This window comes from Macaca fascicularis, chromosome 2 (genome assembly GCF_037993035.2).
Source record: "Macaca fascicularis isolate 582-1 chromosome 2, T2T-MFA8v1.1".
NCBI classification, from domain to species: Eukaryota; Metazoa; Chordata; class Mammalia; order Primates; family Cercopithecidae; genus Macaca; species Macaca fascicularis.
In genome coordinates this window covers 58,885,549-58,913,460 of record NC_088376.1, presented here as the reverse complement: position 1 = coordinate 58,913,460, position 27,912 = coordinate 58,885,549, and the positions used below count along the sequence as shown (strand labels likewise).

Here is a 27,912-nt window from a genome sequence, read left to right as displayed (position 1 = left end):
TTTGGTCAAATGTAAATGAATATGCAATAAGTCACGTCTGTGTATATACATATATATGACTTTAATTTTATAAGTGCATGTGTATACGCACACCTTTAGCTCATCATTTAAATAAAAAGCTATCCAATGTTTTGTATCTATTATGTTCCCTGTTAACACTGAGCAAAATGCTAATGCCTCCTATGTATGTAAAAGAAATAGAGTAAGTTGTTATATAGAAACCCCTGGCACTATACGCAATTTCTTATGTCCCATATTCTGATAATGTCTGTCCTCTTGGCTCTCACTTCTTGGACTTTCTCATAAACATGGAAGCTTCATGACAAAGTGTGAAAATCATCATTTCCTCCTTTATGAAGTATACTGAAGACAAAGGGATTAAAGTCATTTCACATTTAGCAAAGCTATTTTATGGCAACATTGTTACAACACAAAATAGACATTGCAGTTTACAATTAACAATTACATAGTGATTTCATAACAATTAATACTACTTACTCCAATTAACAAAATATTTCTTTATAAAAAATATGTTCAAAAGGAGGTTTACATTCACTTCTTTAATATCAAGGTTGTAACAATGGTCTTAGGAGATGCAAAGACAGAAAACTACTTACCTTAAAAATCTGTATTCTTGAAGATATATACTCCACTTGGATACTGCTCAAGGTTTAGGCTTCCCAGACAACTCAAGAGGATTTTGGAGTTGTACTTAATATACCCAAGAAATAGCCAAATTTCCTAAACTCAAAATTTTGCTAACCAAGGGCCCGTAACAAAGTTAAAAGACACCACAGGGTTCAAAAGTGAACAAATATGTTGTTTTTGTTTTGAGACGGCATCTCACTCGTCACCCAGGTTGGAGTGCAGTGGTGCAATCTCTGCTCACTGCAACCTCCATCTCCTGGGTTTAAGTGACTCTCACACCTCAGCCTTCCGAATAGCTGGGATTACATGCGCGCGCCACCAGGCCCTGCTAATTTTTACATTTTTAGTAGAGATGGGGTTTCACCATGTTGGCCACACTGGTGTCGAACTCCTGACCTCAAGAGATCCGCCCGCCTCAGCCTCCCAAAGTGCTGGGATTACAGACATGCGCCACCATGCCTGGCTACAAATATGTTAATGAGTTAATTAGATGGTGCTGCTCAAATGATTCTAACTCAGGAAACTTAGGTTGCAGGTAGGTAATCTCTAGTTCTCTAAAGAATAATACCCAAATGGCAGGAGGATTTATGTGTTGGTGCAGTAATAGCTCAGTCTGTTTCATGACCTAGCTAGAGTCAGAACTGGAGCAGTGGCTACAGCACAGGGGTGGCTTTCTCCTCTCTGAAGGAAAAGTAAAGAAGTAGGAAGAACGAGGTTGAAAGAACAGCCTACACAGTTGTTGCCCAGATCTCGAAATTAGCAACAAGTATGTCAGCTGTCCTAATTATTACCAAACAGGTCCTGGGAGTGTCTGACATACAACATAATAAAGGTATAATCAGTTCCAGAATCTGGTTCCTGGATATGAACTAATTTAGCTCTAAGACCTTCAGCAAGACTGTCTCTATGGCCTGCATTTCTCTCCTATAGGTTTGACAAAGATTCACCTGTAAGTTTGATGAAGATAGGCTAGATATGGCCCTCAGTAAGAATTTATTCTGGCTGGGAGATTTAAAACTGTAAATGCTTGAGTTCTACCTCCAGATTCTAATTGTATTTAATTGGACATCAGACCATGGTGTCTGATTAAATAACTATCCAATTATTTAATTGGGCATATTGTATTTTTAACTCCAGGTTATGTAATAGGCATGAAGTACTGAGGAACACTGACAAAAAGGTTAAGAGTTCAGTGAGACACTGAGGCCTCTTCAGTACATAAAAATAGGGTTGCAAGTTAGCATCTTCATACTCTTTGGGGGATTCCATATCTCTTCACTTGCCATTAAGTGAAACGTTCAGAAATTTAAGAGTCAACAATGCCATCATTACTGCTGTCAAAGTCCTTCAGTGATTAAAAAGATATCGTGATCCCTCCATCATCTGGTGTTGTTAAATTACTTCAGTAAGAACAAAAGATGTGCTTTCCAAGGGTGGAGACATCCAACTTGTATTCAGTTCCCCATTACATTCTGGATTTAGGTCAATGAAAGCAGCATCCATTGGGGTGATAGCTAAGGCGTGCCCTCGCCACATATGAGTAAGATTTCTGGAGGGGAGTAGTGTGGAAAGGTGGTTTTAACATTGGGCAAGAGGATGTCAGAGAATTTCTGAAAGACACGGCTATCTCTAGAAACTCACTGTAAGTAAAGAGACAATTAACACTTTCGAAGCCCATTTATCCCTGATGGTCAATTACACACTAAGAACTTCCTTTTTAAGATTTGCCTTGAAGGGCCCTAGAGCATTACCTCTTCCATGCAGAGAATCAGAAAGCTTGGATTCTAGCTCTAGCTCCCAACAATTAGCTGTATATAACTGATGATGGGTGACTTCATTAGTGTCAAAGCCAAAGCATATTCTCTGTCAGCTTTTCAAAAAAACACGCAGTAAAGAGAGATTCCTACCAGGAAACTTTGATGGGTGTTTTTCAAGTGTTATCTCACAGCAGAAGATTCCTCAAGTGGTCAAACCTTGCCAACAGCTTCAAAAAAAAGGTAACTAGGATTTAACTTTACAGTGCATTTTGATGTTTCCCTTTGTGTCATATCTGACAATAAAAGAACTTAAAAAAAAAAAAAAAAAAAAAAACCAACACTATCCAGCTTCTCCATTCTGTCTCCTGCTTTGCTTTTTCTTGTTTATAAAATACAAATTGATGGCTGGATTTGATGTTGAAAATTTAATATAGTTATCTCATGTCACAGATAAACAACAAAAATGACTTGACCAAGTTCACAGTGTTGTTTAATGGCAGAGCAAAGCACTAAAGATGGATAGTCCTGCCTTCCTAATTTGAACGCTCTTATCTCTACAGGTTAGGATCAAGTTATTCAGCAAAATAGGCTATCAGGAGGTTAAGCCCAAACAGTGAGGACACAAACTTTTATGATGTTTGACTAAATGCATGCAGTTTACCTCAAGATTAAGGGATTTAAAAAAGGTTGGAAAACAGTGTAACCCTATCTCCTAGATACATCTACAGACCTGCATTTAGGAATTATGCCAGGCTGTTATTTCTAACAGAGCTGATGATCATAGATGGGGCCTTTAGGCAGGACTGGGTATTTGGTTCTTAAAAATGATTCTGTGCCTGCTTATCTTAGGAATAAATAATGCTTTCAATGATCTGCATTGTTCTGTCTACCTAAAAGGTACAAAGAAAAAGAATATATTTAATTAAAGAGAGATGTGTCCCAGGTAGATGGTAAGCAATGGGAATAAAGTCATGATATACCCAGCATAACCAATGATGAATGTTATTAGCCTGGTAGCCACCATTCTAGTCTTAGTTGAAAATAAGCATCTCATAAGTTTACATAATTTTAGGTGTCAGAATACACGTACGGAAAGGACAATCTAGACTAAGGAAACCTGAAATTTAATTCTGAAATTCATTAGGGAACCATGCCTAAGATGAGTTTATTTTCTTAACTGTAAAATGGAAGTGCAACCTTTAACTTTCCTCAGTGGCTCAGATGAAATACTGTGAAGGTACAGAGTAATGCTATATGACACAAAGCAAAAAGTGCTGTGCAAAAGAAGACAGTGTGCTAAATATTAGGAAATTTCTGAGTTCCAGAAAATTTAGATTTTTAAGAAACTATGTCATGTGAAGACGTGTTTTGGATAAACAATTTTTCCAATATTGTATTTATATATTAGGAGGGATTATATAAAAGGTGTTCAAAAAACAAGTATCAGGAAAACACTAAATTAAGCAGAATTTAGCAATTGTTTTTAACTTCAGAATTTCTCAGAGCTTTGAATATTGTATACCATGAATCTCCAGGAAAGGACAACTGAGCTTATTCTCCCCAAACTTATATGACCACCTAATCCTTTTTACATGGACCTTCTCAGTGGAGCAGTGTTCCATATAACATACTTAGGGAACACACATTCTTACTATCTATTTTCCCAATTCCTATTGTTTGCTTCAACACAAAATAGTAAGACACCGTGGCTAGAATTTTTTTTTCCATATAAACATAAACGTGTACTGACACATGTTGGTAAGCATTTTATAGGCTGTCTATTCTAGCTCTCAAATAACATGACTCTAAATCTAAACCAGATCACTAACATAGCCTCTCTCCAGAAGGCCATAATGAGTACCTCCTCATCAGGATAGAGAATGTACCCTTTAAGTTTTGTAGGAGTCAAGTACCCCTTTGTCTTGGGCACAGATTTCTGTTAAGACAGACAGAAACTCTTCCTGTGCTGGTCCAGCAGCGGTTTTCTTGTTCTCTGGACCAGCCAGAATAAAAAGACGACTTCTTGCCATGCATCATTTGTTGTTTATCTAACACTGAATCCCAAATAAAATTTCACACCTGATTAATAGATCTGACCTTTTAAACTAGAAAAGCAGCAGCAACCTGAGATGGAATTGGTAAGAGAAAAATATGGTAACATTCTTAGCTAAAATACTGAGAGAAACGGAGAGTTTAAGTCTACTACTGTCTACAGTACTTATGTGAATGTTATAAAAGATCTGTTAGAAACTGGTGGCGATGGCAACAAGTCCTGCACCAGTTCTTAAATTCTCTCTTATAGCTAGTAGAAAGGATTACAAAGTTTGGCAAACATCTTGCATGGATCAAGACTGTTCACAGATGTCTGAGCAACGAATAATATGTCTATAGATTAGATCTAAGAGGTCATTTTACAACTGTTTACTAGAAGATATAAACATTTTTGCTCTCCCATTTGTAAGCTGTAGGTATGCATCATGGCTTCTGTAATCTCAGAGCTGTTTCTCGGACCAGCAAAAGAAGAGATCAAAATGCTCCTCTTGACCTCTATCTGCACTACACCAGAAATGTCACTGAGCCAGTTTCTTCTAGGGAGATAACAGAAACATTCTATGCAAGGCTGTGGGGGGCTGGTAATATAAGGCTAGGAGGATAAAGCTCCTTACTAATGAACAAGCTGACATTGAATAACATGGCATCTATGTGGAACATGGTTTGAAAACATTTTAAGATCATTCAGACATCTGAGACCACTCACAGTTTCTTCCTCCCAAGGCTGTGAAATAAAATTCAAAAGTACATCAATAAATTCCTGGTGCTTTTCCATTTTATGGTAGCTTATATTTTATACCCTCAGTGTCCTTCAAAAGTGGCTGGAATAGCCCACCTATGCCTTTATCTGATATGTTCATCTCTTTTTCACCCTTTGGAGAAGTAAGATTACTTATAAGAAAACTGATTCTCCAAAAGGTATATATACATAGTACGTAACACTGGTAAATAATGGGTGTTTCTAACAGTTCTTAGAAACTGGCAAAGAGACAGAAGCCCGTAACTACCCCCAAACTCACCCACCTTCATACATCTTCACAGAGACATCAATAGCAACAGTGAATTTATACATAAAGAGTAAGTGAGGCAAAGGCAAAAGCAGTATCAATCTGTCTGAGTGTAGGCAATGGTGCCTTGATTATTTACCCGTACAAATTCTTCAGTCCCTTTTGGTTATCCCCAACTCAGCTCTTAAGCCGCAGATTTTTGCTGTGGAGAACTCAGATGTGATGTAGCTGCTCCAGTAACTCTTTTCACAGTACTGCATGTCAATAATGGGAATGATTTCTAATCAATTTAAACTGCACACGGTACTTTAATAGAACAAGAAGTTTATTACTCCCACTCAGTAGTTCCTGGGGGCTTTGATGTTAAGTCATACATAATTCGAGAAATACCAGGAATCTTCTTAATCTCAGTGACCATCTTTAATACCACCTATTAAAAAAAATTACAGAGAAAAGTCAGCATCCACTGCATGTCCAACAGTCCTAGAGGGCTTACATTTCTAATTTAAAATTAAAAGTTGACTATTTTCACTATCGTCCTCCACGTATATGGGATGGTTTCCGATTAATCTTATAGAATGAACCTATTCCCCTCTGCAGGGATAGGTTTAAGTTATTAAGGTTTAAAATATTAGTGACTTAAACTCAGTACTAGTCAAAGTGTGATCCACAAACAGGTGCTAGTCTGCAATTTGTGTTTGTGACTGAGCCACAACAAATGCTTAAGAACATACAGTGATTTGACATTGCTGTGGCATCCAGGCATGTGATTTTATGTGTTTCAGCCAATGCTCTGCAAATTATCTGCAGCTTAAACATACAACTCTAAGGGCCATTAATCATTATCAAGTATACAGGAAGAGAGGATAGCCTGCTCACTTGTCAAATTTGGCAAATTTGAGTCTAAGAGAAAACTAACTAAGCCACATTCCCCAACCCATCTACCTAGCTACAACCACAGCCTCGTGTTAGCGCACTGGAGGCAGCGGCCCAACTGTGAGACAGAGTCTCACTTTGATTTTCACTTGCTATTATGCAAGTAGCTCCTTTGGAATGTTCTGGTGAAAACAAAGAAGGATCAAAAATTGAGTTGGAATTGGTAGTAGGGAGAATATTTAGGCAATTCTTGGGTGTCTGGCCATAAAGCTATCAAATTGCATCCTTATTTCTAACAAACTCTTCTTCACTCCTAGAGTTTTCTTCTTTATTTGGGGAATACTATTTGTAAAGTAGAAACTGGCAGGATTAGATAAAATTATTATAACTGATTACTGTTTATATAGTAATCAGACATTTGGAGAGCATTTATAACTTAAGGCCTTTTTCTGCCCCAGTGTATTAATCAAATATGTGAAAATTAAAAAAAAAAAAAAGGCCTATCTTATGAACAGAAAACCAACATCAGAAATACAGCACTGGCACAGCCTATTCCATTCACTGTATTATAAAATGTAAGAGGCACTGAGAACATGCATTAGAAAAAAATATATAAATTACCTCTACAGGGATCTCATTGCCAGGTGTTGCAGGTATACCAGTCATGAAGTCACTAGTAATAAAGGTTCGAATAACCACAGATCTCTGGCATGAAGGCTGCTTTTGAAGTGGGTCCCGATCAAAATGTAATGGTGTCAAAATCACCGGCATCTGGCTGATTTTCCCAGCATACCCTAGAGAAAGGTACATGTAGAACCAATCACCGCACCATAGAAAAGCACTCTCAGTTCAATTAAATCCTCCCAGACAATATCTGAAATCACATATACACACACAGTATAGTTAAGACTGTCATCATGCATTGATTCTAGCTACTCGCAGAGCATTTTAATTGGACTCAACCACAAATGCAAAAAACAGAATTTGATCACATCAGTGATGTTTCACTGATGTGCTATAGAAAGAGTCCATTCTCATTATTCTCTATTATAATTTGCAGTATAGTTATATTCTACACTGCAAACAATGAATTAGTGAATATTGAACCATTTCTCCCAGGGGATATGGAGGGTTAGGTCCCTGCAAGCCTCTGGTTGCAATATTTTCATCAACTGATTAATATATAACCTTGTTTTATGTATGTTTCTGATTTAAGACACTGTATTTAATATTTATTATAGATTCATTCATACTGAACTCAAAATCAACAGCTCTTTAACTCATGCCTGAATGAAGTTTATCTAACACACAGATTTTCTCTGTAAGGTACATCACAGCATTCCTGTGCTTAGGAACCCAGACAGCACTTCAACACTATACTTGAGATCCATTTTAAACAGCAAAATCACTAACAAAAAGCATAAAAATGCAAAAGATATTTCATCAAGGAGACCATGAAAAAGACTTGTTCACATTATGAGCGCTGGAACAAGAAGGCACAGTGTCACCTTGTTCAAACTCAGCTGGGAACATCTAAGTCTGGAAATTCAAATTTTCTGCTGCTCTGTGCATACCCACAAATTGCCACAAAGGTGAATATATTTTATTTAGAAGCAACATTATAGGCTAGGTGCGGTGGCTCACACCTGTAATCCCAACACTCTGGGAGGCCAAGGCTGGCCTCACCTGACTCCTGACCTTATCACCTGAGGTCAGGAGTTCGAGATCAGCCTGGCCAAAACGGCAAAACCCCATCTCTACTAAAACTGCAAAAAAATAGCCAGGTGTGGTAGCGGGCGCCTGTAATCCCAGTTACTCAGGAGACTGAGGCAGGAGAATCACTTGTAACAGGAGGCGGAGGCTGAAGTGAACCAAGATTGTGCCACTGCACTTCAGCCTAGGTGACACAGCAAGACAGACTCTGTCTCAAAAAAAAAAAAAAAAGCAACATCATAGAACATTCAAAGATTTAAATAATAAAAACAAAAGCATCTAAAAAGCAAAAGCTACATCCTCCTACTCTTAATGTCAAGCTTCCAAAAACTAGTTTCAGAGGGTAGTGATCAAAAACATGAGCAACTTACCAGACTCCCTGAGAATGTTATGGGCCTCAAAATCTGCTTGGCGTAAAGTACTGAGCACCCCTGTTGTCAAGAAAGTGGGAGTAACATCTGTAGGAGGTTCTTTAACTGGTGGGCCAAATATATAAACAACTCTGGAAACAAAGAGGTAAAAATAATAGAGCAATTACATTTTAAATGTAGAAATTACATTTCAGTATGAGAAGCAAGGCACTTAGAACAGTAACATTCTTTCCATTTCCCACTTAGTTTTAGGCCCTTCTCCTGCCCACTTCATCTCCTCAAATGGATAGGACAACATGTAAGATTATAGGAAGGTCTGTGTTCTATGTGCTTTCCTCAAAGTGTGTTCTCTGGAACATTCTGTATCTCAGAATGTGCAAAGATATAAGTGATTATTACGACTCTCTTTTCACTTAACGTACTGGGTCAAAGAGTATCCCCAAAACTTCATGTCCACCCAGAATCTCTGGGGAGAAAAAGGGTCTCTGCAAATGTAATCAAGTTAAAATGAAGTAATACTGGATTAGGATAGGCTCTAATCCAATGACTGGTATCCTTTCAAGTACCGGAAAATTTGGATACACAGACACACATAGGGGAATGAGGATCATGAGAACACAAAGACTGACTGGATTATGCTGGCCACAAGCCAAGCATTGTTAGCAACCATCCAATAGTAGGAAGAAGCGAGGAAGGATCCTCCACTAGAGTCTTCAGAGAGAATATGACCTCGCCAACACTGAATTCAGACTTCTGGCCTCCTAAACTGTGAGAGAATAAATGTCTGTTGTTTTAAGCCTCCCAGTTTCTGGTAATTTGTTATGGGTGGTCCTAGGAAACAAATACACATAGTTAAAATTTAAAAATAGGTGCCTTTATGACAAGACTTCAGAAACTATTAATATACTATGCTAACATGCACTGGAAATCTCCAAGAGGAAACTATAGTGAATTTCCCAAAATTAGTAAACTCATCTTTTTTTATCTACTTGAGAAACAATGATCCTAGAGAGATTCTCATTTGCACTTCATTAAAAGGGCCATTGAAATAGGACTTAGTATCCTACTACTTCCTTCCAAAAAAAAATTCATTACTGTTTTATATAAATGTCTGTTTGAAAGACATGAAGATATACCACAAATATCTTCATGTTAATGACAGTCAATGAGAGTACAGTTTGGAACATAACTTGAGGAAATCAGAATCAGACAATTTTAACAACTTGAAGTGTGTAGCTGGCCATTGGTTTGAAGGGATCTGTTTCACAATCTTCACCCAGAAAACAAGAGGGAATCAGGGTAGAGATATGAGTGCCACTTAGCTAGTTCTCCCTACTCCAGCCAGTAGACAATTGTCACTTTTCATCAGTCATGATTTTAGCAAAGAAAATAAAACTCCCTGGCAACTATCATGGTAAAGTTCAGTGTTTTTTCTTTTTTTCTTAATATGTACTTAGGTAAAATACACAAAAGAAAACCATATTAGCACAAAACCACTGACACCACCACCGACTTTATTGTCTCCTTCCAAACATACTACAACAGAAGCAAGCTTTTTATCCCATGCATAGACAGTAAGTTATACTTTTTCTAAACAATATAGTTCCTAAAGCTCATAAAAGATCTTTAGAGGAAAAAGTTAAGAGAATACCATGAACCTGCTTTTTAAACCTTCTCACTTCTTACATACAAAATCACTAGAGTGTACTGGCACAGGTATTTACCCACACTATATATGACAGTAAAACTGGAACAGTCCCTTCCTGTACAAAGATTCCCTCATCCAAATTAGGAAAAAAACTGGCAAACATCGAAGAATATTTTAAAACTCCAATTCCCCAAAAAGACCCCGGCAAAGAAATCTAAAGTTCACCAAGATCTCTTTTCTTTGAGACGGAGTCTCGCTCTGTCGCCCAGGCTGGAGTGCAGTGGTGTGATCTCGGCTCACTGCAAGCTCTGCCTCCTGGGTTCACGCCATTCTCCTGCCTCAGCCTCCCGAGTAGCTGGGACTACAGGTGCCCGCCACCACGCCCAGCTAATTTTTTTTTATTTTTAGTAGAGACGGGGTTTCGCTGTGTTAGTCAGGATGGTCTCGATTTCCTGACCTGGTGATCCTCCTGCCTCGCCCTCCCAAAGTGCTGGGATCACAGGCGTGAGCCACCGTGCCCGGCCAAGTTCACCAAGATTCTTTTAAGAGCTTGCTGGGAAAATCTAGTTTTTTGTTTGCTGATTGTTAGGCTTTTTATTTTTTTCTTTTTTGAGAAGGGAGGAAGGAAGAAGAGACAAATAGGGAAAAGAGAGAGAAACTGGAATATAAACATAAAGTTTAAATAAGGATGTGTGCCCTTCGGCAAAAGAAAAAGGAGATAAAACTGTAAGAATGCTGTGAATGAAGAAATACACTAATTATACAGTAAAAGTGTGCAGTTCAATTTAGGGAAATTTTCTCTGTGATAGGCAAATTATGAGCCACTGTTCTAACCAAGACAATTATGTCCACTCAAAATAGGCAATTAAAAATTTATCATTATTGAAGTTTTTTTGTTTTGTTCTGTTTTTGAGAAAGGGTTTCACTCTGCTGCCCAGGCTGGATTGCAGTGGCACGATTTTGGCTCAAGGCAACCTCCCAGGCTCACGCGATCCTCCCACCTCAGACTCTCAAGTAGCTGGGACTACAGGCACACACCACCATGTCTGGCTAATTTTTGTATTTTTTGTAGAGATGGAGTTTCACCATGTTGTCCAGGCTGTTCTCAAACTCCTAAGCTCAAGTGATCCACCATGCCTGGCCCCCATTATTGAAGATATTAATAATTCCATTTTTCAGCATATGAAAGATGCTTCTGTATTTGGGGGTCTTCAGTTCATTTGAGTAAGCTTTTGAATGAGCATGTTCCCATCGGTAAAAACACGGCTTCCCTGTAACTCCTTATCTCTAACTATACAGACTCTGCTAGGTTAACATTAAAAGGTAAGCTTCTGATTTCTGCAGCAATTTGAGCAAAATGAAATCTCAAGTAATTCTTTTTGGTTGTTAACTGCCTAACACCCATGAAGAAAATTGAAGAGAGAGAATAACCGTGAAATAAGAAAATTTAATTAGCAATCTAGTACAAAATAAGTGAATTTTTAAACTATATATGGTATGATGAAATTGAGTATTAGAAATAGATTATAAATCAGCTGTTGATATATCCAATGTAAGAAATTAATATGCAAATTAAAGGAAAATTAACCTAAAATGTAAATTATATATTTAAATGTAACTATGTTAATGCTATCTGGCACATGCCCATTTCTTCGATTTTTTCCTTGGGGTTACTACTAAATTAACCAAGTCTCCATTTTTGTTTGCGGGGTGGGTGGTTGGTTGTTTTGTAGGGATGGGTGGGTGGGTGTGTGTGTGTGTTACTTTATTTGTAATTCTGTAACCTGGACATACATTTTTTCAATCCTTCTGGAATAAAACATGTCACCATAAAACCAATAGCTAATATAAGCCACTAATTTAGAAGATAATGTTTTACAGCTGCCTTTAATATTTTACACTAAAATAAAAAATCTTTCTCCTTTAAATAATTTTTAACAGATGATTACATTGTGATAAAGAGTCAAAACACAAGATAATACTACATATCTACTTAACTGCGACCTATGTGCATATTTGAATTGCAAACACAGCCATTTACTCTTATCTACATGACCTACCTATATCTACATTTGAGCCTTTTGGTCTTTCATTAATGGAAAGCCCTTAAGAAGCACATCCTTCCATTACACACGTCCCCACCCTAGCTCCTGTGAAACACACCTGTTAACGTTGTGACACATGCGAGGTATAAGCCTAGCCAGAAAAATAAGTGATTCCCAGTCAGGTTCATCTTTACTGGAGATTCCACACACGTAACTGTAGGAACGACAGTCACCCTGAAAATAAAAAGATAATCAGTAATTTTTAACAGTCAAAAGTTTAACTTGACTTTAAACTTAAACTTGGTTTAACTTGACAACGCTGTTTTTTTTTAAAAGAAAAGATGCATTGAAAAATATCTTATGCATGGTGACACTATTAATAGTTTTTTTGAAATCTGAATGAAAGTATATACTAGATGTTTCTTTAATGGTATGAATAAATTCCAAATTAAAATCCCATATTAAATCCTACCTGAATCAGTTAAGACATACATAAGGTATCATGGTAATATCAAGAATTTAGGCTGAGCACGGTGGCTAATGCCTGTAATCCCAGCACTTTGGGAGGCCGAGGTGGGCAGATCACCTGAGGTCAGGAGTTCAAGACCAGCCTGGCCAACATGATGAAACCCCGTCTCTACTAAAAATATAAAAATTAGCTGGGCATGGTGGCATGAACCTGTAGTCCCAGCCACTTGGGAGGCTGAGGCAGGATAATCGCTTGATCCTGGGAGGCGGAGGTTGCAGTGAGTTGAGAGATCACGTCACTGCACTCCAGGCTGGGTGACAGAGCGAAACTCTGTCTCAAAAAAAAAAAAAAAAAAAAAAAAAAAGAATTTATTCAACATTCCCATTACCTGCTAACTGTGGATAATTTGGCAGACAAGGCCAGGTACAGAAGCTCACACCTATAATTCTAGCACTTTGGGAGGGCGAGGTGGGTGGGTCAGTGGAGCCCAGAAGTTTGAGACCAGCCTGGACAACATGGCAACACCCTGTCTCTACAAAATATACAAAACTTAGCTGGGCAGTGTGGTGGCATGTACCTGTAGTTCCCGCTACGTAGTCAGGAAGCTGAGGTGGGAGGATCACATGAGCCCAAGGAGGTCGAGGCTATAGTGAGCAGTGATCATACCACTGTACTCTAGCCTGGGCAACAGAGTAAGACCCCATTTCAAAAATAAATAAATAAAATTATGAAAAATTGTAATTTGGCAAACAACATCTGCCCATGTTTTTTGAGTGGATAAAGAATTCTTAAGTGGGAGACAAAAACGATTCATAAACATTTACTTATCAATGTGTTTAAGTATCAGCTTAAAAGCTAATTTTAAAATAAGTAAATAAAACTGATTATAATTTATTCTCTTTTCCTGTGTCCTGTTTAATCCAAGTAATTTGCTTTTTTTATGAAAAGCATTTTAAAAAGTAACAGATTAGAGAAGTACCTAATGCCCAGAGTGGCAGGTACTAAGAACGTGAAAATTCAACATATGTGAACGCTAATGTGAGAGCATCTATAAAAGTGTAAAATGGGCCGGGCGCGGTGGCTCATGCCTGTAATCCTAGCACTTTGGGAGGCCAAGGCGGGTGGATTGCCTGAGCTCAGGAATTCAAGACCAGCCTAGGAAACATAGTGAAACCCCGTCTCTACTAAAATACAAAAAATTATCCAGGCATGGCGGCGTGTGCCTGTAACCCCAGCTACTCAGGAGGCTTAGACAGGAGAATCGCTTGAACCTGGGAGGTGGAGGTTGCAGTGAGCTGAGATCATGCCACTGCACTCCAGCCTGGGCAACAGAGCAAGACTCCATCTCAAAAAAAAAAAAAAAAAAGTGTAAAATGTACATTTAACACAGAAAATGATCCTATATAAATACATGGATAACTGATGGGATGCCTATATAATAAAAAACTGAGAACAGTTTAAATGCCCACTGGTTAGAAGAATAGTTAAATAAATGATGGTATGCATAGAATATGAGGGAACAGTTAAGAACAATCTACTTGGAAAGGCACAGAAAGGTAAGTTCATGATGCTCAGTTAAAAGAAAAGTTGACAATGTGTACCCCAAATCCCCTATTTTCTTTTTAAAGTGTTTCTGGAAAGACACATACAAAACTTAACTGGAGAGTAGAAATAAAAAGAATTTTTTTAATGTATTTTTGATTTTTTACAAATATGGTTTACTTCGGTATTTAGAAAATAAAATGCGTTCTTATACTAACCATGAACCATCATTTTTATCTGGGCTTGCAAGGGTCTAAGCTTCAAAGATGAAAAGTAAGAGACGAAAGTCAGTTATCCAATAACAAAAGAAAATTTTATTTTGGTGGGAATAGTAGTAGAGCCTGAATAAGTTTCATTTTCAAAAAAGAAATCACTTATTCATCAAATTACCTCAAATATCTATTTTTTGTAACATTTCTCTAAAAAGAAGAGTAGGGAACTATTTCAACTCAACTCCCTGTGTAGCATGAGTTAGCATACAGACGTGGAAGTTCTCTGTAACAAATCTACTTAAAACTGAGAAACTTTTAAGAATTAAATAACCTGTCCACGATTCTATTTTTATATATTAGGGTAATACTGCCTGTATCATTGCAAATTTCAAAATAAATTTGTATGTGAATGAGATAATCCATAAACCACTGAAAGAAAACATCAATAACTCCAAGTAAGGTTATTTCAATAGTGATTTTAAAACAACATAAGCAGCTTACAACATTTTACCTTTAAAAAGAAGGCAAGAGTTCCTTAACCCAAATAGCTGGCTCTATCACTTTCATGAAATAAAATATTTTAGTTTACTTTAAAAATAACAATCAATTTTTTCTTTTTTAAGACGGAGTTTTGCTGATGTTGCCCAGGCTGGAGCGCAATGGCACGATCTTGGCCCACTGCAACTTCCGCCTCCTGGGTTCAAGCAATTCTCCTGCCTCAGCCTCCCGAGCAGCTGGGATTACAGGCATGCGCCACCACACCCGGCTTATTTTGTAATTTTAGTAGAGATGGGGTTTCTGCATGTTGGTCAGGTTGGTCTTGAACTCCCGACCTCAGGTGATCCGCTCAACTCGGTCTCCCAAAGTGCTGGGATTACAGGCATGAGCCACTGCACCTGGGAACAACCACTTTTTATCTTGTTTCATTTACAAGCAGAACTGCATGAATTCAGAGCAAAGAGGAATTTAAACTGACAGATTCATATATTTAGAAAAAATGCTTATTAGGTTTTAGATGAATAATCTCAAACAGTAGAACTTCTTTCTACACATAATTTTACTGTAAGAGCACATTATAAACACATTAACCCAATAACTGGCACTTATACCATTTTTGAGTTGAATTACTGACACCTCTTCTAGTTTCCATTTAACCACACACTTGAAATAAAATAACCTTCCTCTTCCCTACCCTCCCACACTTTTGTTCCCCAAAAACTCATTTAAGGATCATATAAAGAAGACCGGTCACAGTGGCTCACGCTTCCAATCCTAACACTTTGGGAGGACAAAGTGAAGGATCACTTGAGGCCAGAATTTCAAAGCCAGCCTGAGCAATGCAGTGAGACCCTATCTCCATTAAAAAATTTAAAAATTAGCCAGGCATGATGGTGCATGCCTGTAGTCCCAGCTACTTGGGAAGCTGAGATAGGAGGGTCGCTTGAGCCCAGGAATTCAGGGCTATAGTACACCATGATCACACCACTGCACTCCAGCCTGGGAGACAGGGCAAGACCCCGTCTCCAGAAAAAGAGGAGAAATTAACATACTATCTTATGTATTTTACTGGTTTTTAGCAGGTGATTGTATTTGGTATCTCCTTGAGTTGTGTGTGCTAGGCACTATGCCAGAAATTCACAGCTGAGGGCTAGGACTATGAAGAAGTCTTAGGATAAGAAATGCAGATTGGCCGGGCGCGGTGGCTCAAGCCTGTAATCCCAGCACTTTGGGAGGCCGAGACGGGCGGATCACGAGGTCAGGAGATCAAGACCATCCTGGCTAACATGGTAAAACCCCGTCTCTACTAAAAATACAAAAAAAAATCTAGCCGGGCGAGGTGGCAGGCGCCTGTAGTCCCAACTACTCAGGAGGCTGAGGCAGGAGAATTCCGTGAACCCGGGAGGCGGAGCTTGCAGTGAGCTGAGATCCAGCCACTGCACTCCAGCCTGGGCGACAGAGCTAGACTCTGTCTCAAAGAAAAGAAAAAAAAAAAAAAAAAAAGAAATGCAGATTATATTTACATACATTCAGGCTTTAGTACCCTGTCACCAGCACGTGATGCACCTTATCTGAGTCAAATATTATCTCTAATGCTTTTTGCCATAAAGTAAGTTTTGTCTGAAATTATGTTATTAGTCATTTTGCAAGTAGCATTTTATAATTGAGAACTATATTATTCTCATGTTCTTTTACAACTAGAAAGGCAGAATAAACACAAAAAACATCAGCAGAACATGTTCCCTAGCACAGGGAATACACAAGCTGAGAACAACACCTAAATGGTGTAACTTACATCTGGAGGCCTTCCTGCAGTTAAAGACTTCTAAAACCATAGTGTATTTCACATCTAGAAGGATAAATGACCTCTTGATCCCTGCCCTACATGGCAGAAATAAGCATGCCAACCCTATAGGAAAGAGCTGCTTTCAATATTTGCCTTTGGTTAGAGTTCATAGATGTTCCAAAACTACAAAATCTCAACCTGACTATTTAATTCCTGTAACTATTCACTCCCTAAACATTCTATAAAAAATTACCTTCTTATTTCTCTAAACTTGGTATATATACTTACATATTTCATTTTTCTAAGTAATCCTTATTTCAATATTAGTAGAAAGAGTGCTAGAACCCAGGAGGCGGAGGTTGCAATGAGCTGAGATCATGCCACTGCACTCCAGCCTGGCCGTCTCAAGAAAAAAAAAAAAAGTGTATCACTGACGAATGAATTCACACAACTCACCTGCACACCTACAGTTTTAATTGGCAGCAAGAAGGCATTCAGTGAATGCAGACTGGTAATTTGCATCAGCTTCTCCTGATCCTCTTCTGTTGTGCAGGCTTTGACTCTCTGTAATAGGGTATGTGGCTGAGAAAAACCAAAGAGGCATTTTTTCAGTTTTAAGAAATAAGGTATTCACTCTTTTATTATCTACTACTATCTTATGTATTTTACTGGTTTTTAGCAGTGGATTGTATTTGGTATCTCCTTGAGTTGTGTGTGCTATGCACTATGCCAGAAATTCACAGCTGAGGGCTAGGACTATGAAGAAGTCTTAGGATAAGAAATGCAGATTATGTTTACATACATTTAGGCTTTAGTACCCTGTCACCAGCAAGTGATGCACCTTATCTGAGTCAAATATTATCTCTAATGCTTTTTGCCATAAAGTCAGTTCTGTTTGAAATTAATACAGCTCTACCCATTTCTTTATTTACCTGGTATATGTTTTTCCATTCTTTAATTTTCACTCCTCCTATCCCTAGGTATTAGTAATGCCTGTTATGAACAGACTATACTTTTCATATCTACTATTCTATACTAAACAGATTTTAGTTTTCAATCTAGTTTGACACTCTATGTTTTAACTAGGGATATTAGTCCTTTTAATGAGTTATCAATATAGTTGAATTTCATTCTACAATCTTATTCTGTAATTATCTATTTATCCCACTTTTTACTCTTACTCCTTTTTGTTGTCTTTTGAACTGGTGATTTCTCCCAGCTCATTTATTTCCTCTTTACCAATTTTGAAGTTAAATCCTCTATTTCTATTCTTGCAGTAGTTGCCCTTAAGTGTTAACAAGGATACTTAAAAGATAATCAATCTTCTGTCCTTCTGGCAAATAATACAGGCATCTTTGAATTCCTTAGCTCAAATCAATCCCTTTGTGGCTTACATGTTACTTCTGCTAAACATTGTTACATGTTTTCTAATAAACAAGAACAAGTAGGTATCATTTTTACCTCTACTCCCAATTTTATAATTATTTTTATCATTTTATACAGTCCATGTTTGTTTCAGTTTTACTCATTTACCATTTTCTTTGCTTAGCATTCCTTCTTGTACTCACGACTTTCTCCTGGTATCCTGCTGTTTCTCCTGAAGTCAGTTCTTAAAACAATGGTTCTCAGCCAGGCGCAGTGGCTCACACCTGTAATCCCAGCACTTTGGGAGGCCGAGGCGGGTGGATCACCTGAGGTCGGGAGTTCGAGACCAGCCTGACCAACATGGAGAAACCCCATCTCTACTGAAAATACAAAAGTAGCCAGGAGTGATGGCACATGCCTGTAATCCCAGCTACTCAGGAGGCTGAGGCAGGAGAATGGCTTGATCCTGGGAGATGGAGGTTGCAGCGAGCCGAGATCGTGCTATTGCACTCTAGCCTGGGCAACAAGAGCAAAACTCCATCTCAAAAAAAGAAAAAAAAAAAGTTCTCAACCCTAACTGCACAAATTACTTGGAATGCTCAGGTCCCATCTCAGACCAATTAAATTCTAAGGCTTTATATCAAGAATAGTATACTTCAAAAGCAAGGGACTATTAGTAGTAAATTCTATGTAATCTCAAAATAACTTTATTTTGCCCTTGTTTTTAAAAGACAGTTCAGCTGTTCACTACAGTTAATTATTTTCTCTTAGCATTTTGAAGTCTTACCTTTACTGTTTCAGTATAATTTCCTGGGTAGGTAATTGATCTGTTCTCTGCAGCTGCTCTGTCTTTGGCAGTCTTTAATTTCTCTAAGATATGCTTACTAGGTGTCAAATTATTTCCCTTTATTCTGCTTGAGATGTGTTACGTTTCCTGAATCTGAGCCATCATGTCTTTTACTAGTGTGGAGGAATTAATACATTTTTGTCTATTATTTCCTTCTGGACATATGTTAGCACTTGCCTTATCCTTCTATCTTAACCTTCTGTACCTATATTTTCTTTATGATGATTTGTACTAATTTCTGGATAATCTCTAAACAACTTTCTTTTAGTTCGTTAATTCTGTCTTTAAGCTGTTTTTCAGTTACTATTTTCATTCCCAGAACTTATTTTCAAATCTGCCCAGTTATTTTTAGTAGTCTCTTATACATTATTCTTATTATCAAGAGCTTATTTCTATTTACTTTACATATTGCTTGTTAATTCCAGTAAAGTCCTGAGGGTCTTGTTCTGACAGTTTTTTCCCTTCTCATTCATGGTGCCATACTTCTATATGTGATTTATATTTTTTATTATAACCTCATATTTGTTGGAATTCTATCTATGAGAATCCTTTGGGACCTAGGTGAAGATGTTCTAAAGAGAATCTGTATTGCTCCTTGCCTAACTCCCATAAGCACTACCAACCGAGATCCACTTTAAAATTCTTATGTTGCAATTTTCAGACCACACACATTACATAAATTAAAACCCCACATCTGTAGAATAAAGTAGACTGGGGAACTTTTCCATTCATCTTCAATTTGGAGCTAAAGTGTTGCATAGCGTGAAGATATCTGATCCAATCTCTGGCCCTTCTTGGACCCAGTCTCATACTCAGACACCTGTACATAAATGAAATTGTTAAAACCCAAATCCTAGACCACACAGGATTTGAAGCTGTCCTCAGAGGAGCAGACAGCTTTGGTTTCTTGAAATGATGCTCCCAGTAAATTCCTGACTCAAAGGATTTCCCTTACTTTCTTGCAATACCATAAGACAGTGCTTTAAAATACTTTATCTGACATTTTTAGAGACTCAGGATATCCAGTCTTGTTTCGCTGGAAGGAAAAATGTATATATAAGAATATCCGTGGAATACTTTCTCCACAGTCATTTCAAAGGTTACATTGCTCCAAATTTTCAAATAATAAAACCCTAAAAAATTCATTATAAATGCTGGTATATAGTAAGAATCCATTCAATTTCTTGTAATGATTAGCTGTATCAAATATTACCTTTTTAACACTTGCAGAAAAATCAGCTACTATTTTCAAAATATTGTTGGTTTCAGGAAAGTCCTTACAAATATAAGGTTCTTCAGCACATATAACTCTGATTGCCAGGCCAGGACCTAAAGGTAAGAGTAAGTATTTAACATTAATGTTATATTTCCAATATAAAAATCTAATATAAAAATGCCACTATTTTCAAAATATAAAACCTTTCCAAAATTAAAATCCATCTGCCATCATAAGTATCCAAGTGTAGCTATTAGTTTCCCATTCAACTCAGCATTCTTTAGAATGCTTCAACATTCTAAAAATGTTGTAACATTTAGAATGCCGCAACATTTAAGTTATGCACACTTTTTAGTCTGCATAACTTTTCGGCATGTTAGTCTCTGTCCCTAAGTTTCTTCATCTATAAAACAGGATAATACTATCCTAGTTTCCATTGTGAGGCTCAAATAAGACAACATGTTTAATTCTCTCCCTATCATTCCTGTCTCTCTTTTTAAGAGATAGAGTCTTGCTCTGTCACCAAGGCTGGAGTGCAGTGGTGCAATTATTACTGACTGCAGTGTCAAATTCCTGAGCTCAAGCAGTCCTCCCACCTCAGCCTCCTAAATAGCTGGGATTACAAGCACACGCAGCCGTACCTGGCTAATTTTTTCAGTAAAGGCAGGGGTTTCACTATGCTGTTCAGACTGGTCTTGAACTCCAGAAGCTCAGCTTCTGGAAATGCTGGAATTATAGGCGTGAGCCACTGACTGCACTTGACCTATCCTATTTTTACAGTCCATGTATTAAGTATTACAAAATTATCCAGTTACTATTTTTAGTTTATAACATATGTGCCAATCTATTCAGTTTTTAATAAGGGAATTTTTCAACATATACATAAAGAGAACAGTATAATTAACCACCTTACTCATCATCCAACTTCGACTATCAATCTGATTTTAGGAATGGTATTATACTGTTAAAATACATACATAATCAAATAAATAATGTGAGTTTTTAATACCAAAAAATGTGAACTAGTATTTCTATTTTATTTTATTTTGACAGACTCTCATTCTATCACCCAGGCTGAAGGGCAGTGGCACAATTTGAGCTCACTGCAACTTCCACCTCCCGAGTTCAAGAGATTCTCCTGCCTTACCCTCCCCTAGCAGCCACCAGTAGTACCTAGTACAGGCATGCACAACCATGCCCAGCTAATTTCTTGTATTTTTAGTAGAGACTGGGTTTCACTGCGTTGGCCAGGCTGGTCTGGAACTCCTGACCTCAAGTGATCCGCCCGCCTAGGCTTCCTGAAGTGCTGGAATTACAGGCATGAGTCACTGCACTCGACTTCCGTTTTACGAAATACTTAAAAGTTCGTACAAACACAAGGTGTGCACAGACGTATGAAAAACGGGATTCTGCTGCTTTACTACAACAGAAGAGGCATCACTTGAGATGCCTAGTTGTAGGCAAAACCTCAGCTATGTCCATTAATTTCCTAGTCCATTCTTTACCTTTAGAATAAACAGCATATTTAAGATAGTTTTTAAAGTAGCAAAACAATTTTTGCTAATGAAATCTTACATAACAGACAACTCAACATACAAAGTAGATTTTTAAAACATCAAGTGAGTCTAGATGAAATAATGACCAAGGACATAGAACACTTGGCTTCCCTCCATTACATTCACAGACCATGTTTTTTTTTTTTCAAGATGGAGTCGTGCTCTGTTGCCGAGGTTGGAGTGCCGTGGTATAATCTCGGCTCACAGCAACCTCCGCCTCCTGGGTTCAAGCGATTCTCCTGCCTTAGTCTCCCGAGTAGCTGGAATTACAGGTGCCTGCCACCACACCTGGCTAACTTTTGTATTTTTAGTAGACTCAGGGGTACAGGCATGAGCCACACGCCAGTCCACAGACCATTCTTTGCCAGCATGCAGGTTAGGGACTAAAGATCTCAATCTGATTACTAGATTTGAGAACAAGTGGTAATCACCACATAGGTTACACATTTGTAAAGCTGTTTATGGAGGCAATATGATCATTAAGAGTATAAACTCAGAGCTAAAAATTATTGGGGATATAATTCTGGCTCCACTCCTTTCAATCTGCATAACTTTTGGCAAATTAGTTGCTTTCCCTAAGTTTCTTCATCTGTAAAACAGGATAATACTAGTTTCCACTGTGAAGATTAAATAAGACAATAAAAGTATTTAGCAGAGTGCCTAGCACATAGAGTGCTCAAGAAATGTTGGCTATTATTCTGTTTTTCAATTCGATTAGGTCATTCTCCCAAATCATCCCCTAATCACTATTACAGTGAGCTAGAACCTGAGGTACAGACTTGCCCAACCTCTCAAGAAATAGTAACAAAAACAGGTTAAGACCTGCAGTCCTAACTTTAAACAAGTATCACCTCTAATTTTTTTCTATATGACAGCAAATGGAGTATTATTTGTTCAGGAATTAGTTACATTGTGCCAAGAAGAAGTGGTTCATCCATTCAAACAAGTCAGACATAGGACAAGGATTTTAAAGAGCTAAGTTTAAATCCTCACATCTTCCATGGAAAAGACTATGGTATGGTACAAAGAATATAACAAATCCTAGCTCTACTACTAGGACTGTGTGGCAATGTTATTAAAATATCTTTATGTCTTGGTTTTCTCAACTGATGGCAACAACAGATGCCAAACTCCCAAGGATAATGTAACACTGAAATGCAAAGACAATGGAAAATGAGTATTTAATAAAATGAAGTAAATACAGTAGATACTCAAAAGATTTCAATTATTCCCTAACCATCCTTTCCTTTCTCTCATGTTACATATTCCCTGAGATGACAGATTATTTCAGAATTGTATGAATTGATTTTTCTTCAACATGAAGGTCTAAAGATGAATCAGGCCGGGCGCAGTGGCTCATGCCTGTAATCCCAGCACTTTGGGAGGCCGAGGTGGGCAGATCACGAGGTCAGGAGATTGAGACCATCCTGGCTAACACGGTGAAACCCTGTCTCTACTAAAATACAAAAAAAAATTAGCCGGGCATGGTGGTGGGCACCTGTAGTTCTAGCTACTCGGGAGGCTGAGGCAGGAGAATGGCGTGAACCCGGAAGGTGGAGCTTGCAGTGAGCCGAGATCGCGCCACTGCACTCCAGCCTGGGTGACAGAGCGAGACTCTGTCTCAAAAAAAAAAAAAAAAAAAAAAATGAATCAAACAAAATTCAATTCTAATTTTTACCTGGAAATGGATGCCTGGAAACTAACTCTTCTGGAAGTCCAAGTTCTCTGCCCAAAATTCTCACTTCATCTTTATGAAAATCTTTCAGAGGTTCTATTACTTTTCCCTACAGGGAGGAAAGAAGCCAACCAATACAAATTAGTAACCAAGATGACATGACAAACAAAGGGTAATAAATTATTGGCTTTTCCTGTTACCATTTCTCTTAACACTAACAGATTATTATTAAAAATGCATCTTTTAAAGTATTTATTCCTAAATGCCTATAAGGAATTAGATGAATATTTTAGTGCTATTATTTCTCTTTGAAGCACATTTTAAACATAAACTTTTTAGATATAAGTAAATCAGGGTAAACCAATCCATCATCTCTGATCTAGTTCTCATTAGAACACAAAGCAATTAGAAAATATACTAGTGTTCCAAAATTAAAATTCTCCAAATACTATCACTGAGAAAATGAAAAGACAACTCACAGAACTAGAGAAAACATTTGCAAATCATATATCTGATAAAAGATTTGTAACCAGAATATATAAAGAACATTTACAACTCAGTAATAAAAAGATCAATAAGTCAATTAAAAAATAAGCAAAGCTAATGGGTACTAGGCTTAATACCTGGGTGATGAAATAATCTGTATAACAAACCCCTATGACACAAGTTTACCTATGTAACAAGTTACAGTTACCTATATAACTACACTTATACCCTTGAACTTAAAATAATTTTTTTTTTAAAAAGGGAACAAAGGATATGAATAGACATTTCTCCAAGATACACAAATGGCCAATAGGCAAGAACATGGAAAAATGCTCAACATCATGAGCTATTAGGGAAATGCAAATCAAAACACCACTTCATATACACTAGGATGACTAACATTTTTATTTACTTTTTTTTAAGACGGAGTCTCACTCCGTTGCTCAGGTGGGAGTGCAGTGGCACAATTTCGGCTCACTGCAACCTCTGCCTCCCAGGTTCAAGCAATTCTCCTGCCTCAGCCTCCAGAGTAGCTGGAATTACAGGCATGTACCACCAAACCTGGCTAATTTTTTTGTATTTTAGTAGAGACAGGGTTTCACCATGTTGGCCAGACTGGTCTCGAATTCCTGGCTTCAAGTGATCCATCTGCCTTGGCCTCCCAAAGTGCTGGGATCACAGATACGAGCCACTGTGCTGGGCCAGATGACTAAAATTTTTTAAAGTCAGATAACACATCCATAAAAAAATAGAAAATAACAAATTGTAAGCATTTGGAAAAACTGGAGTCCTTACGTACTTTTGGTTGGATTGTAAAATGGTGCAATTGCTATGGACAACAGTTTCCTCAAAAAAATTAAAAACAGAACTACCATATGATCCAACAATCCCAATTCTGGGCATATATCCAAAAGATAAACAAAAATGGATAAGCAAAACGTGGTATATACTTATAGTAGTATATTACTCAGTCTGTTTTTTTGTTTTTGAGATGGAGTTTCACTCTTAATGCCCAGGCTAGAGTGCAATGGCAATCTTGGCAATCTTGAACCTCCAGGGTTCAAGCAATTCTCCTGCCTCAGCCTCCCAAGTAGCTGGCATTACAGATGCCCACCACCACGCCTGGCTAATTTTTGTATTCTTAGTAAAGACAGGGTTTCACTGTGTTGACCAGCTGGTCTCGAACTCCTGACCTCAGCTGATCCACCCGCCTCAGCCTCCCAAAGCACTAGGCATGAGCCACTGCACCTGGCCCATTATTCAGTCTTAAAAAAGAAGGAAATTCTGTCACATGCTACAACATGAATGAACCTTAAGGACATTATGCTAAGTGAAATAAGCAAGTCACAAAAAGGCAATACTGTATGATTTCACCTATATGAGGTATTTAAAGTAGTGAAACATTGAAACAGAAAGCAGAATGGTGGTTACCAGAGGGTGGGGGCCAGAAAAAAGGGAGAGTTGTTTTTTAACGGTATAGAGTTTGTTTTGTAAGATGAAAAGTTCTGAAGATCTGTTTTACAACAATGTGAATACACCTAACACTACTGAACCTTATACTTTAAAATAGTTAAGATGAGGCTGGACGCAGTGGCTCGCACCTGTAATCCCAGTACTTTGGGAGGCAGAGGTGGGTGGATCACTTGAGGCCAGGAGTTCAAGACCAGCCTGGCCAACATAGTGAAACCCCATCTCTACTAAAAATACAAAATTAGCCAGGCCTGGTGGCACACGCCTGTAATCCCAGCTACTTGGGAGGCTGAGACAGGAGAATTGCTTAAACCAGGAGGCAGAGGTTGCTGTGAGCCAAGGTCACATGACTGCTCTCCAGCCTGGGCAATAGAGTGAGACTCTGTCTTAAAAAAAATAAACACAAAACAGAGTTAAGATGGTAAACTTTATGTTATGTGATTTTGTGTTTTTTACAATAAGAAAAGAGATAACAACAAGTCTTGGTGAGGATGTGGAAAAATTTTAATCTCATACGTTTCTAGTGGGAATGTAAAATTGTATCGTCATTTCAAATAATAGTTTGGCAATTAATCAAAATGTTAAACCTTAAGACCTAACAATTCCACTCCCAGGCATATACCAAAAGAAATAAAAACACATATCCACAAAAACTTATGACCAGTATTCATAGCAGCATTATTTACAACAGCCAAAAAGTAGAAATAACCCAAAAGCCTATCAACTGATCAATGGATAAATACAATGCATTATACCCATAAGATGGAATATTATCTGGCAATAGGAATAAAGTTCTGATACATTCAGCAACATGGATGAACCTTGAAAACATTACGGTAAGTAAAAGAAGCTAGTCATAAAAGACCACATATTGGCTGGGCGCAGTGGGTCACGCCTGTAATTCCAGCACTTTGGGAGGCCAAGGCGGGCAGATCATGAGGTCAGGAGATCGAGACCATCATGACTAACACAGTGAAACCCCGCCTGTACTAAAAATACAAAAAAATTAGCTGGGCGTGGTGGCGGGCGCCTATAGTCCCAGCTACTCGGGAGGCTGAGGCAGGAGAATGGCATGAAACCAGGAGGCAGAGCTTGCAGTGAGCCCAGATCGCACCACTGCACTCCGGCCTGGGTGACAGGGCGAGACTCCGTCTCAAAAAAAAAAAAAAAGACCACATATTGTACAATTCCATGTATATAAAATGTCCAAAATAAGAAAATCTATAGAGAAAGAAATAAATTATTGGTTGGTAATTGCCTAGGGCTGGCAAGAAAGGAGGAAAGGAAGAGCTGGGGAGTGGGGGCAGGATGACAATGACAACAGGTAGAACAAGGAGTGACTGCTAATGGGTATAAGGTTCCTTTTTAGGGTAATGAAAATGTTCTAAAATTAGATGTGGTGATGGCTGTGCAACTCTGTAAATAATAGGAGGGAAGAGGAGGGAAGAAAGGGAGACCTTCCATGTATCTACTGTATGAAAAAGTTCTCATAAACTTTTACCTCCTCTCTCAACTTTCTGATGAGCTCTGTGTCATTGTGATGGGTTTTGATGAGTTCAGCTTTGCCACTTGCAACAAGGGATGCACTTTCAATTAGATCAGGCCGTAAAGTACCTTGGGCAAGGAAAACCTCCTCTGGTTTCAAGTTCATTTCCCCAATTACTTCATTGGCAATCTATAATCAACAGGAGTAAAACAGCCTTGTAAGAGAAAAATTTTTTTAAAAGCAAAAGTTTATACTTTCAGCTAAATCTCCTAGAGTCCTTTAGAAATACTGAACAGAAAATAAAATCCACCAAGCCCCAAAATAAACTCCTTTATGAACGTGTCCTTTAACATGATTCAAAAAGGTACGTGAGGCCGAGCACAGTGGCTCATGCCTGTAATCCCAGCACTTTGGGAGGCTGAGTGGAGCGCATCACTTGAGGCCAGGAGTTCGAGACCAGCCTGGCCAACATGATGAAACCCCATCTCTACTAAATATACAAAATTAGCAGCCAGGCATGGTGGCTCACGCCTGTAATCACAGCACTTTGGGAGGACAAGGCAGGTGGATCATGAGGTCAGGAGTTTGAGACCAGCCTGACCAACGTGGTGAAACCCCGTCTCTACTAAAAATACAAAAATTAGCCAGGCGTGGTGGCACACGCCTATAATCCCAGCTACTCAGGAGGCTGAGGCAGGAGAATCGCTTGAACTCTGGAGGCGAAATTTGCAGTGAACAGAGATTGCGCCACTGCACTCCAGCCTCGGAGGCAGAGCGAGATTCCATCTCAAAAAAAATAAAAAATAAAAATAAAAATAAATAGCTGGGCATAGTGGTGCATGCCTGTAATCCCAGCTACTCCAGAGGCTGAGGCAGGAGAATCGCCTGAACCCAGGAGGCAGAGGTTGCAGTGAACTGAGATCGCTCCATTGTACTCCAGCCTGGGTGACAAAGAGCAAAACTCCGCCTCCAAAAAACAAAACATAGGTATGTGAACATTCCATTCAAGAGCTTGAAATTAGCCATTGAGATAACCAATGAATTAAAGTCTATGATCAGCTGAAGACATCTATTCTTAAAAAGTTAAAATAACAGTCTGGCAATGTAAGCAAACATGTTTATTAAAACATAAAACAGTTGGCTGGGCATGGTGGCTCACACCTGTAATCCCAGAAGTTTGGGAGGCT

At 38.3% G+C, this 27,912-nt stretch overlaps 1 protein-coding gene across 1 annotated transcript in view; it reads right to left on the bottom strand.

Annotated features, from left to right (window-relative positions):
* Window positions 1–387: 387 nt before the first annotated feature.
* Window positions 388–27,912, bottom strand: part of GMPS (guanine monophosphate synthase) — a 77,310-nt gene continuing 49,785 nt past the window's right edge. Inside the window, exons 9-16 of the mRNA XM_005546173.4 lie at window positions 26,741–26,914; window positions 23,287–23,392; window positions 20,050–20,165; window positions 17,081–17,206; window positions 12,236–12,351; window positions 8,425–8,555; window positions 6,962–7,134; window positions 388–5,894 (exon numbers count right to left, since the gene is read on the bottom strand). Of these exons, the coding sequence (XP_005546230.1) occupies window positions 5,793–5,894; window positions 6,962–7,134; window positions 8,425–8,555; window positions 12,236–12,351; window positions 17,081–17,206; window positions 20,050–20,165; window positions 23,287–23,392; window positions 26,741–26,914 (1,044 nt within the window). The 3' untranslated portion in view covers window positions 388–5,792. The remainder of the gene's footprint in view (window positions 5,895–6,961; window positions 7,135–8,424; window positions 8,556–12,235; window positions 12,352–17,080; window positions 17,207–20,049; window positions 20,166–23,286; window positions 23,393–26,740; window positions 26,915–27,912) is intronic.